At 42.4% G+C, this 14238-nt stretch overlaps 1 protein-coding gene across 3 annotated transcripts in view; it reads right to left on the reverse strand.

Moving 5' to 3' along the window:
• Positions 1-329: 329 nt before the first annotated feature.
• The window catches only part of LOC126161567 (glutathione S-transferase-like), a 125867-nt gene continuing 111958 nt past the window's right edge, over positions 330-14238 (reverse strand). For all 3 annotated transcript variants that reach the window (XM_049917510.1, XM_049917509.1, XM_049917508.1), the window contains exons 2-5: positions 5577-5724; positions 1611-1778; positions 1103-1245; positions 330-641 (exon numbers count right to left, since the gene is read on the reverse strand). In XM_049917510.1, the coding sequence (XP_049773467.1) occupies positions 474-641; positions 1103-1245; positions 1611-1778; positions 5577-5712 (615 nt within the window). In that variant the 5' untranslated portion in view covers positions 5713-5724 and the 3' untranslated portion in view covers positions 330-473. The remainder of the gene's footprint in view (positions 642-1102; positions 1246-1610; positions 1779-5576; positions 5725-14238) is intronic.

A 14238-nucleotide genomic window follows, 5' to 3' on the forward strand; every position in this document is an offset into this window, starting at 1 on the left:
TACAATCCAACCCTATCTCTCCATGATATAAGCAAGTTGGTAGACCTCCCATGACAGAATTTCCATAAAACTCTGACTTGTAGACTGTGTCGTGTTCTAAAATGCACTAATATGATGAAGTCTACAACCCAAATGATTTGTTGTGAAATACATACCAGTATAAATGAAGTGTAACTACAGAAGATCAGGGTTTTGTGTGTCGAGCAAGAATGTAGTTTATGGATGAACCAGGAACAGTCTACACGTTTCCCAAACTTAACCCATACATTTGAAAACTCTCAAGTGCTATGTTTTCGATTAAGTCACATAAATAAAAACGTATTGGCATATCGTTTTTTACAAGAAGATTTATTGTATCTTCTTGCACTTACAAATCGGTATCACAGTTTTACAGTACATAATCATTGCTTCAATGCAGAACAATTAAATTTTGTAAGCAAACACATATTTAACATAAACGTGAGACACTGCATTCATAGCGCATTTTTCGGTCTCTTGGCAATCCACTCTTTAATAGCTGGTATTTCAAGTACGGTATTTTTGAGTGCAGAAAGGTTTGAATAATCTTTTGTTATGTCAAACCCAGTTATGAAGTTGAGGACGTCGAGCAGTGATACAAAATAGAGGTCTGCCCACGAGAGCTGAAACCAAGTCCTTCACATTAGCATACAAACAGAAAATTCCTCAGTTCTTAATAATGTGTACAAAATTGATGTGTACCAAGTCAGTCTAAAACATCTATAATCACTCTTTCAAAATAAATTTTCGACAATTCTGATAACATATAATAAACACTATAGAATTTTAGGTCCCTAGTGTTATGCGTTTATGAATAATCACATACATTGTCAACATAGTGTCAGTATTGCTATCTACCTTAAAAAGTAAAAGTATTAAAATACGTTAAAACATGCTACAAAAATGTTGCCATTTCTTTTGCGAATAACTGATTCCACTGTGTGTGGATAAACTACCAAATAAAATAATTTTCGTCATCACATATTTTAACAGCGCCGATTACTAGGCAACTGCATTATTTAAAAGGATATATCAACTTATTTCAGTATCCATAGCTTATAAATTTCAATTTGTTTCAGCTTACCTTGCCATTTGCTAGATAACCTCCATTTTCCTTCACCAACTTATCAAGTCTTGGTAACAAAAATGGTAAACTTTCATTTATGACTGCTGCTTTCTTCTTTTCCTTTAAGGCTTCATCTGTCTCATATGCAGGACTTACTATTTCTACAAGCAGAAGTAAATATTAAAATAATACATGCACAGATACATTGCAATTTTTAACTTAAAAATTATTAAACTAGTTTAAAAAATTATATCTCAGTACAAATAAGGATATTTTAGGTGAACATCAACCCATTTATTACTCAAACACTTCTTTAAAGTTACAGCTTAGCAGTGTCGTATAATTTAATTTGACAAATGTATGTCTTCAGACAATTTCAAATAAGGTACTCCAAAAACAGAACTATGATGTTACATTTTTTATTTATATTTAGCTGTGCTTAATATCGGTTGTCAGTGGCGATCATGTAGTGAAATGTAAATAAAGAAACGCAAAATCTTTCAGTGAATGTAAACATTAAACTTACTCATTCGTATGTCTGATACTGTATCAACAGCCATATCAATCTGGAGATTTTCCCAGTCGTTAGCCCCAGACAGGCCCACTTGCTTGCCTAAGTAACGGCAAATAGCAATAGACTGGCATACCTTCTTCCCATCAATTTCAAGAACTGGAACTTGCCCAAAAGGCATTGCTTGACAAAGAAAAAAAAAATTAGCAACATTTCTAGCAGAAATAAGGCGCAGCTTTCTTTTGTAATCCTGACAAATCCAGGAATTAAACCTTTTTGTATAACAAAATAATTTCTGAATATGGTGTATCAACTAAAGCTAATGTGCTAAGATTTTACTTTAGTATTCTTAGTGGAGAAAATCACCAAACATACGTGTGAACAGTGGGACTCAAACCTGACATTGTTTATACGAGACACCACAACAGCAGTAGTGAAAATCATTGTGCTTCAGAAAAATACTGTCTGCTCAAGTGAATCATTTGTCTCAGCATCCAAAACTTACAATGACGAGCTAAAACATTATGACCCATACCCATCGCGAAATTGAATGTCGCCTTGTGACGTTACGAACACCTGATGCAGTACAGTAAATATATACGCAGGAGAGACGAATGAGGAATTATTCTAGCGACAATGGGGAAATCCACAGGCATGGGTGACAAAGGGCAGATTGTTATGGCCTGGCGCTTGTGAACGTCTTCTCAGAAATGGCGAAATGGTTGGCTGTTCATGTGCTACTGTCTTAAGCATCTATGGAAACTAACTGAATGATGGTGAGTCCACGAGTAGGTGACTTGGTGTTGGACAAAGTGGCCTTACCACAGAGTATGGAGACGGAGGTTTGCCCATTGTGTAAACCGAGATAGGTGGCGATTTGTGGCGGAGTTGACGACTGATGATCATGCCGAACCAGGTACAAGTGTTTTCGAGGACACCGTTTAGTGCCTGTTGTTGAACATGGTGCCCCACAACGGGAGACCCCTATGCATTACTGCATTGACCATATGACACTATCAGTTACCACTTCAGTGGGAATAGAATCATTGAGATTGGACTATGGATCAATGGAAAAGTTCGCCCGTAGGGATGAATCATATTTCTTGTTAGACCAGGTAGATGACTGTGTCCAGATACAGCGTCACTCAGGAGAACGGCTGCTCGAAACAGGGACCACACCATGGACGCAGGCCAATGGGGGCAGTGTTATGCTTAGGTGGGCATTCACTTGGGCCTCCATGGGAACTGTGGTGGTAACGGAAGGTACCATGAGAGCTGTCGACTATGTGAACGTTATTGTGAACCACAAGCATCTCTTCACGCCTGATCTCTCCTGATGGTATCTTCCAGCAATGTCACTAGGCCAGAATTATGCTACAGTGGTTTGACGAGCATTTAAGTCTTGACAACAGATTTGCCTGACCTGTACCCATTGGAACACATCTGGGACATTATAGAGCATCAGCTCCGCTACTATTAACCACCAGCCCTTAATTTATGATAATTGCGTGACCTGTGCGTAGACATCTGCTATTATATTCCTCCAGAAACGTACCATGGACTGGTCGAATCCATATCACGCAGAACCACTACAGTATTGCGTTTCAGAGTTAGACAAACACGCTACTAAGTACGTGGTCGTAAAGTTAAGGCTCGTTGGTTTATGTGCTCATGTCAATAAAATAAAAAATGTCAAGGTCTCTGGCAAGAAGAAAACCTTGCAACTTTTGCATTCTATAGCTTCGTTGTAATAAGGTAATCTGGTGTGTCTTACAAAAGAAAACGTGCAGACAATAAATGTAACTATATTATTCCAGAGTACTTCTTCAAACTCCTATGATGTATACAGGCAGACTGAAGCTACGAATGAAAATTTGTTCTAAGGTCGGGATCCGAACCCGGGTCTCCCGCTCACTACGCTGGTATGCTAACCACTATGCTGCCCTGGCACAATGGCTTTGCACAACTGCACGGACTACTTCAGCGCATTTCCCTCCTCAAACCGAGTTCCCATTCACACCTCTGCCCACTTAGTATAACCCCCAAACTCGAGCAGAACTGCAGAGTTTAAGTGTAATACCAAGAGGGCTAATCTGTGACTGTAAAGTTTGGTTGAGGAGGGAGCCGTATTAGAGGAATCCATGCAGTTGTGCAAAACCATTGCGCCGGCCAGTGTGGCCGAGCGGTTCTAGGCGCTTCAGTCTGGAACTGCGCGACCGCTACGGTCGCAGGTTCGAATTCTGAATCGGGCATGGATGTGTGTGATGTCCTTAGGTTAGTTAGGTTTAAGTAGTTCTAAGTTCTAGGGGACTGATGACCTCAGATTTTAAGTCCCATAGTACTCAGAGCCATTTTGCAAAACCATTGTGCCAGGATGATGTAGTGTTTAGCACATCCGCTTAGTGAGAAGGAGACCTGGGTTCGAACCTAACTTTTGTACAAATTTTCATTCATCACTTAGGTTAGTTAGGTTTAAGTAGTTCTAAGTTCTAGGGGACTGATGACCTCAGATTTTAAGTCCCATAGTACTCAGAGCCATTTTGCAAAACCATTGTGCCAGGATGATGTAGTGTTTAGCACATCCGCTTAGTGAGAAGGAGACCTGGGTTCGAACCTAACTTTTGTACAAATTTTCATTCATCACTTCAGGGCAGATAACCGTATGAAAATAGGACAGTTCGTTGTTATAATCTCACTGTCATGTCATGTCATTTGAAGTGAAAATTCTCTAAATAAGAACTTACAAGCTATGTACAGGGTGGTTTTCCTAAGAGGGGACAAACTGCATGAAACTATCCCTGATATCATAAGAAGCAAAACTGTGCTCCAAGAGAGGTACACCAACTTGAATTTGAATATGAAAAGTCTTTGACAGAGTAGGTTTCAATGATTGAAAGCACACATAAGAACACACGAGGGAAGCGGGAAAGTACTGTGTGCACTTGTGTATTACACTACACCCAAGAGGTCAGTGAGCTGGAACACCATCATTTATAGCCACATTTCTCTTCGTATCAGCAAAGAATGACTTTCAGCTGGGGACGTAAGATGTGCAGATGTGCCTCGACTGTGAGGCGTTGTGGAAGAATGACTTGGTCACACGTGGTGGGCGCCAGTAATCCCCGCCCACACACCGAAGCTGAACCGCTGCTGACGATTCGCTACTACCACACCATGGGAATTCTCCTCAGCTCACGGGTAAATGTAAACGTTAACGATACCGTCTCTCGTAAAGGTAGCCTCATCGTCGGCTAGGGTGTATGACAGAAATCGCTACACCGTGGTGACTGGTGTAGCGAACCAGCGAGAAAACCATCCTTAGGTAATAAGGCCTGCACTCGTTTTAGAAGATACAGATAGCGGCAAATATCGTGGAGGATGTTCCACGCGATCTCGTTGCTTAGCTCCTTCCCTGATGGTAGGCTGCCTGTTGGGTGCTGATAATGGGGCACTGGCGAAGATCTTTTGTCTCCACCAGCAATTGGATGTACCTCCTTGAAATGCACTTCCAGCCATATGTACATTTGACCTTTTTACTCCTTATCCTCTTACGTGCTGTTTCCTGTAGTTTGCCCCACTTTAGCACAGTCGTCCAGTATGCAACACACTTGTTTCTTTGTTTTTCAGTATCACTTTTCTGTAATATTTCGACTTATTTCTATTTTCACTGACTGCAATCGAAACGATAAGGAAATTAATTTTTGTAGTAAATTATTTAAGCATCACTTTGTGTGCTACTACTATTACTACTACTACTACTACCACCACCACCACCACCACCACCACTATTACACAGAGTTTGTAATTACTGAATTTAGCAAAATACACTCCTAGGTATGCAGCACTATCTTGCTCCTCTGTTTGCAGTGCACTCAATTTTAGTATTTTTAAAGACCAATTAGTTTTCTCATTCTGCGCCAGGTAAGAGAAGAGAAGAATAGTCTTAAGCCAAGACATTGAAAGATAAAAGATTTTACTTACATTCTTTCAAAGATTGCCATTTGTCTCTATCAAATCGTTCATCTTCGAATTCAATCTTTCCGTATGAGAGCAGGAAACGTATTGGCTCACCCAGACCCGTTACAGCGAAGTAAGTTAACTTGTATTTCGGTGCCATCTCCAGTTCAAGCTGAAAATCAGAGGTTTATGATATGAACAATTGTGCCTGTCTGATTAGGTATTAGTTCGTAGTGACATTTATTATTCCACACGTCTGTTAGTTAAGACAAGCTCAGATGTGCAACATACGGATATTAAGTAAGTCTTGCTTGAATAGGAAATTATGGGGTATTGAGTGAAGGTCTGTCTCTTTGTGGACGTCACAGTTTATGAGCTATTATACTGCATGAAAGGAAAGATGCACATGCGCAGACAATATCAGTACGAGACAAAACTGACACTAAGATGTAAGTGTAGCGTAGGCTGTCAGCCAGAAATGTGAAATTGTTTGAATGACTTGTTACTGCTGTTTAATAGCGATCCAAATCTACAATGGGTCGGATTTCAGGCAATCGTATAAAGTCAGTGTCATTCATGGATGCTTCTCGTACTAACAGTAAGCTAATGTACCGGGGAGGACTCATTTATTTCAGTTGTAATTAACATTATAAATCGTGTATCGCAGTGTATACATAAAAAAAAATGAAGGACGTTTATTCCGTGCGTTGGACTGTCAGTATGCGACGAACTAGCTTACTTCATGCTAAGAAATGTTCAGTTGTATGACGAAAGCTGTGAGCAACAAATTCACTTTAAAGTTGTAATTAAGCTAAGCATTACAAAGAAAAATATCTGCCATACACATTCTTGCAGTGTTTACTTATTCAAACTGAATGGAAGGATGAAAGGAAGATTGGGTTTAACATCCCGAGGTCATTAGAGACAGAGCGCAAGGTTAAGGAACCATCCAGGCATTTGCCTGGAGCGATTTAGGGAAATTACCGAAAAGTGTAAATCTGGATGGCCGGACGCAGGTTTCAACTGCCGTCCTCCCGAATGCGAGTTCAGTGTGCTAACCACTGTGCCCCCTCCGTTTCAGACTAAATACTACGAGGAAATACTCATTAACTGTTATTGGAAACAAGTGAAATTCTGTCCTAAATAAAGTTGTTGTTTGGCATTGTTGGCTGGGAGGTCACGTGGTCTAAATTTAGCTGCTTAATTAGGAAAGTTTTCTTTCTTCGTATATGGCGCTATCTCTAATTCACATAATGGGGGAGTCGTGTCAAGTACCTGATGAGAGCATTTTGCTGTTGAGTGAATTTTGAAGTGAAGTCGTGACCAAACTAGGAAGGGAGAGGGTGGATCCAGGTGGTGGGACGTAGCCTACTCCTGTCGAATAACGTTGTGGGTGCCGCGGGGTCTGACCAGTTAATCACCAACTTGCCGTCACTCCAACAATGGAGGAGAAATTTACGATTTAATCCCCGAACGTTGATGCGTGCGATGTCTGGACTGTTACCGACCTTTTTACTTTCTATTTCATCATACTTCAGAATAAAAAATAATTTTTTTTAATGTAATAGAACTGAATTACTTTCCTTTAAAGGAATTATAGAGTACACATTAATTAAATAATAGTGAAAAGTTAAAATTTATACTGATCGTTCCCTCTTCGTTCTGTTCCGCTTCATGAGGCTAGTAACTACTTCATCTGTAAACCGTCGCACTTCTTTGTTACTTAAAATACGTGAGTAGTTCTGAAAGAGTTACTGACATCTGACTGGAATCGATTCTTGATCTGACAATGTTATATTGAGAGGTGTATAACAAATCCTCGACGTCTTGGTCGGTAATGGCGGGCAAGAAACATACTTAATTTCAGGTGTCATGCTTGTCCTTCAGGAAATGTCACTAAGTCGACTTCAAAATGAGTGTTACTATCATATGTGGTGCTGCACGATTATTGGGTGCGTTTCTTTACTGTCCAATCTATGATAGTGTCTGAATTTTGCTGGCAGGGGTCGCGTAATTGTTTGGCCCACGGGTCTTCATTGCCAGTTTCGGTTCTACCACATGATATCGGCTATGGAGGTGACCCAATATGTAATGGGATATCAGTATCAAACTTAGTATCTCGGTCAGTCGAAGGTTGTCACGAGATCGTAACGAAACATTACGCAAGTAAGTTTTTAGGACTTTCTTTAAATATACGTCTAAGAGTTGGAAGAGGGTACTCTGAATACTTGCTGGTGAGGGTGGTGATTGGGAGGAATGCAACTGCTGCTGCTTTCAAGCTGAATGATGAATAAGTTTTGCAATTTAATGCTAAATGCCGCTGGACATTCCTTCAAGTCAGCATCCATTACATTTTCTAGTTTTCCTCAACCAGCAATAGCAGACTCCAGAGCACACATGCACTGTTTACAATTTTAATATCTGACACACACACTACGATTACGTCTTTCAATCCGCGCGGAGTGGTCGCGCGGTTAGAGGCGCCATGTCACGGACTGCGCGGCCACTGCCACCGGAGGTTCGAGCCCTCCCTCGGGCATGGGCGTGCGTGTTGTTCTTAGCAAAACTTAATGTAAGTAGTGTGTAAGTCCAGGAATCGATGACCTCAGCCGTTTGGTCCCTTAGGTATTCACACACATTTGAAAGTCTTTTAAAGGAAAAGACCTTATACGCTCCAACGTACTGCAAAAGAGTCATTTTTAGAAAAAGTTCTCATTTTAAGTTGTAATTTAGGCTACCACTTTGAAAATGACATACAGAATAAATTAAACAGAACTCAGACGATATGTGGTACAATACAAAGAACATAAAGCAAAAAAATGCAGAAAGAAATAAAAATAAAACATTGTAAAACAATGGCTACACCCGTTTCGTCATACGACGCACAGTCGCGGACAATTCGAAAGCAAGACGAAATAATAATATAAAATGCACTAAGGGCTCCAATCTCAGAGATCAGATAAGACCTGTAGCCATCAGAACTAAGCTGGGAACTTATTCAGTAAACGAATTAATAAAACAAAGAGTAAAATAGATAGAATGCACCTATATGATGCCAGAAGGAACACTAACGTAACGAGCAGTGAACTACAAACCACACGTATATAAGATATGGGAATACCATAGACAAGACGACTACACTGCGATTGGAACAGGCGAGGGGCCTCCTCCCTGAAGTTTAAACGAAGAAGAAGAAGAATTGTAGCCTAAGGAATCGTAATGGCGAAGGTAATGCGGGAGGTGAATACATTATTGTACCGTGATTGGCAAACAAAAATTCTAGATATTTGAACGAATTAAGGCCGTCGATTTTTAACGTTTCGTTGACGACAAGATCATTACAGACGAAGTAATGTCAACGGCAAACCAGATGGAGTAAATTACATAGTTTGACAAGGGTGGAGAGAAATAGGTGATATCCTACGTAAAGTTACCACCCCACCACCCGAAATAGTGATTTAGTGAAACCACAGCAAACATAAAACTGTGTGGTGGGATGACGTTTTTCTATCACACTTGACGTAAGCAGGAAAGTTCAGTATCAGAGTGAGGCGTTGACCAGTGGAACAAATAGCAGTTGCGAATTGTCGGGGACTGCTAAGTTTCCGAAGAGAACGGCTGGCTAGAGCTGAGTTCAAAACACAGCAAGTTCATTGGGTCGTTTGAATGAAACGGAGAATGTGCTTTATTGTTAGAGTTTCGGAGAACATACTTAGGTGAGTTTCGGAGAACATACTCCGGTTCACACGAATAAAGCAAGTCGGAGGATATACTTCACTTGAGAATGTTCTCAGCTTGAGTACAACTACGGAAGATGTTGCTCAACGCGTCGAAGATACCTCCGATTTCGTAAGAATAATACTAGAGAAATTTCTCAAAAGCGGTATCTGAAGTGAGCTCTGCAGCATACTTCGAGCTGAGTAAGTTTCGGTGAGTTCAAGTTTTACCGAGTTTTTTACTAAAAATTGCAGAATTTCTGTTGCTCAGAAGGCATGAAAGATGTACGTAACTCGAAGAAATATTGAAGAGAGAAGCTGTTGAAGTTTATACATGTTTAACAATGAAATCATTATTTCGGTGACGAATTCCTTCCCTAAAAGCATGAAAAAAGAGGAGTGAGCTTTGAAACGAAGCGAAAATGAAGACATTTTTGTGCTGTTGCAGAGACACAGGTTTTCAGACTAGTGTAGGAAAAGACTTTAGGTATACGTCAGACATCTATATCACTCAAACTTTGAGATGTTCTTCACCATGTTTAGTCCCAGCGTAAATCTTATATTTTGTTGTGTTACAAATAAGCAGGTAGATCAGAAAAATTAATAACTGGTTTATTACGAACCTAGCTACCTGTTTCTCGTAGCAACACCGCAACGCCGACCGCGTAAGTGTTCGTCGCTCGTGTAGACTACTATGCGACATATTTAACTAACATTGTCTCGTGTTATTGGCCAGTCAGTGACATTTTCCTCTGGCTTCCTTTTAACTTCTTTCTTGTTTCACTTGTATTTTATTCTGTTGTATAGCATCTTTAATACTTTGCCGTTGTCTTAGAGTGTAGGATCACACTTCACTGATTTTTTCCACATTCGTTTCCTGCGAGCTGACAACCTCACCGTTGAGCGCCCGTATGCACCACACACACACACACACACACACACACACACACACACACACACACACACACACACTATCTCGTGTTATAAAACTCTGGCAGTCCCAGATTGGAGAAGATGAAAATTTAACGTACCTTATGATTTCGTATGCGTAATGTGTTCAAATAACTACGAAAGTAAAAAGTTTCTCGCGTGTCGGAATTTCGATAAAGTCGTCAGAAAACGCATTTCGTGAGCTGCCCCTTACTTTTCGAAACAATTTGTTGTCGCACGTAAAACTAAAATCGAAATGCAGTGTAACTCCTCTAGAACACACTGATGCCAGTTTCATATCTGTTCACTGAATACTTTCGTGTTTGAGCGAGTTGAATGAAATGTAAGATTACGCGTATGTTCTCTGCCGGATGCGGCACGACAATGCTTACCGAGAACCTCTTCAAGGAAGAAAGGAGGCAGTGAGAAAGAACTCCCTTGTCAGAAAGTATGCTTCGAAATTTTTAGTCATACGAAATTGAGAACATTCTCAGAGAACGTTCCGTGGAGAAAGTTGTCTTTGTTACTCGTACGGCACATTGTAAGCGTGCAAGATCGGTCAAGAATGGATACCGTAAGAGAGAAGTCCTAAACAAGCAACAGTCGAGCACTGCGTCAAACGGCGCTGTCCGAAGGCTTCAAAGGAAAACGGGCAAGTGCAAGACGTGACCGCGTGCGCACGTTTAAAGGCAGAACTGCGAAACACGGGGCACCCAGCGAACTGTCTTGCGCCATCTATGGAGCCGGGACGGACCGTAGCTGCTGGATGATCGCGTTACCTCAGATGCGATATTGATAATGCTGCTTACCAGGGAGTCCGAGTTACTATCAAATACACTCCTGGAAATTGAAATAAGAACACCGTGAATTCATTGTCCCAGGAAGGGGAAACTTTATTGACACATTCCTGGGGTCAGATACATCACATGATCACACTGACAGAACCACAGGCACATAGACACAGGCAACAGAGCATGCACAATGTCGGCACTAGTACAGTGTATATCCACCTTTCGCAGCAATGCAGGCAGCTATTCTCCCATGGAGACGATCGTAGAGATGCTGGATGTAGTCCTGTGGAACGGCTTGCCATGCCATTTCCACCTGGCGCCTCAGTTGGACCAGCGTTCGTGCTGGACGTGCAGACCGCGTGAGACGACGCTTCATCCAGTCCCAAACATGCTCAATGGGGGACAGATCCGGAGATCTTGCTGGCCAGGGTAGTTGACTTACACCTTCTAGAGCACGTTGGGTGGCACGGGATACATGCGGGACGTGCATTGTCCTGTTGGAACAGCAAGTTCCCTTGCCGGTCTAGGAATGGTAGAACGATGGGTTCGATGACGGTTTGGATGTACCGTGCACTATTCAGTGTCCCCTCGACGATCACCAGTGGTGTACGGCCAGTGTAGGAGATCGCTCCCCACACCATGATGCCGGGTGTTGGCCCTGTGTGCCTCGGTCGTATGCAGTCCTGATTGTGGCGCTCACCTGCACGGCGCCAAACACGCATACGACCATCATTGGCACCAAGGCAGAAGCGACTCTCATCGCTGAAGACGACACGTCTCCATTCGTCCCTCCATTCACGCCTGTCGCGACACCACTGGAGGCGGGCTGCACGATGTTGGGGCGTGAGCGGAAGACGGCCTAACGGTGTGCGGGACCGTAGCCCAGCTTCATGGAGACGGTTGCGAATGGTCCTCGCCGATACCCCAGGAGCAACAGTGTCCCTAATTTGCTGGGAAGTGGCGGTGCGGTCCCCTACGGCACTGCGTTGGATTCTACGGTCTTGGCGTGCATCCGTGCGTCGCTGCGGTCCGGTCCCAGGTCGACGGGCACGTGCACCTTCCGCCGACCACTGGCGACAACATCGATGTACTGTGGAGACCTCACGCCCTACGTGTTGAGCAATTCGGCGGTACGTCCACCCGGCCTCCCGCATGCCCACTATACGCCCTCGCTCAAAGTCCGTCAACTGCACATACGGTTCACGTCCACGCTGTCGCGGCATGCTACCAGTGTTAAAGACTGCGATGGAGCTCCGTATGCCACGGCAAACTGGCTGACACTGACGGCGGCGGTGCACAAATGCTGCGCAGCTAGCGCCATTCGACGGCCAACACCGCGGTTCCTGGTGTGTCCGCTGTGCCGTGCGTGTGATCATTGCTTGTACAGTCCTCTCGCAGTGTCCGGAGCAAGTATGGTGGGGCTGACACACCGGTGTCAATGTGTTCTTTTTTCCATTTCCAGGAGTGTACAAGATATGATCTAATCTTATTCCTTCAGAGTTTGAGACCTATGCTCGAATGATTTGCATCTGGTCAAAAGCGGCAGTGACTACCAAGACGCATTTTATAGAAATCTTTTCAGAGAGCACTCTGCATATCAAAATGAAGGATGTTTTCAGATACTAAACAAAACTGCAGAAAATTTCTATGAAGACGCATCTTTGTAATTAGAACACTTCATCGTCTCTGAGAAAGTTATTTCCTTCATTATATAAAACGCAAAAGCCTCAGAGCTTAAGAGAGCCTATCGTTGACGGTTTTCCGGTAGAGACTGATTTATTAAGTAATTCCTGATGTGATCAGAACAGCGTTTAAACCTATCATTCGGATCTAAACAGATCAACTGACCAACTGTGAGATTTTAAATTATGATTTAGTTTCGTGAGGCAGCGATTTGTGTACAGGAAAAATCTCAAGCGCATTTGCTTAGGTACTTGTAGCCGCCCTCCGTCCTCGACTTCTCTGACGTACGATGTTTATGTTGTTATCCACTGTATATACCTTACTGTTCGTTATATCCGTACCTCAGATGTAGCAGCCACAAACATCTTTACTGTAACGGTGGCTAAATCTCGGATTTTCTTAATAATTAATGATAATTTTTTGCTCAGTCGATCACCCTTCATTTGTTGCTGCGTTACCGAAGACACGATAGTTAATAACGTCTTTGGGTGTTATTTATTAGTTACTAATAACAAGTAATTATAGAAATCACTTTTGCTTTTTTATTAATAACGTTCAAGAATAATTAAATGATCATGAATGATTGCGTCTTGTATAGAGGGAAAAGGAGGGTTGATCCTACAATTACTCTCAGCAATTACGGCAACTAACATGACAGTGATTTTTGTAGTTCGTCACTCAAAGATATTACAACAAAGACTATGTCCATTACTATACTTCGATAAAATCGTTCAAACTTCGCACACTTTTATTTTCACAAGCTAAATGTCCAGTCCCCCCCTTTCCCCCCTCCCTCCCCATGAACCATGGACCTTGCTGCTGGTGGGGAGGCTTGCGTGCCTCAGCGATACAGATAGCCGTACCGTAGGTACAACCACAACGGAGGGGTATCTGTCGAGAGGCCAGACAAGCGTGTGGTTCCCGAAGAGGGGCAGCAGCCTTTTCAGTAGTTGCAAGGGCAGCAGTCTGGATGATTGACTGATCTGGCCTTGTAACAATAACCAAAACGGCCTTGGTGTGCTGGTACTGCGAACGGCTGAAAGCAAGGGGAAACTACGGCCGTAATTTTTCCCGAGGGCATGCAGCTTTACTGTATGATTAAATGATGATGGCGTCGTCTTGGGTAAAATATTCCGGAGGTAAAATAGCCCCCCATTCGGATCTCCGGGCGGGGACTACTCAAGAGGATGTCGTTATCAGGAGAAAGAAAACTGGCGTTCTACGGATCGGAGCGTGGAATGTCAGATCCATTAATCGGGCAGGTAGGTTAGAAAATTTAAAAAGGGAAACTGATAGGTTAAAGTTAGATATAGAGGGAATTAGTGAAGTTCGGTGGCAGGAGGAACAAGACTTCTGGTCAGGTGACTACAGGATTATAAACACAGTCAAATAGGGGTAATGTAGGAGTAGGTTTAATAATGAATAGGAAAATAGGAATGCGGGTAAGCTACTACAAACAGCATAGTGAACGCATTATTGTGGCCAAGATAGATACGAAGCCCACACCTACTACAGTAGTACAAGTTTATATGCCAACTAGCTCTGCAGATGACGAAGAAGTAGAAG

The sequence above is a fragment of the Schistocerca cancellata genome, chromosome 2 (assembly GCF_023864275.1).
Source record: "Schistocerca cancellata isolate TAMUIC-IGC-003103 chromosome 2, iqSchCanc2.1, whole genome shotgun sequence".
NCBI lineage: Eukaryota > Metazoa > Arthropoda > Insecta > Orthoptera > Acrididae > Schistocerca > Schistocerca cancellata.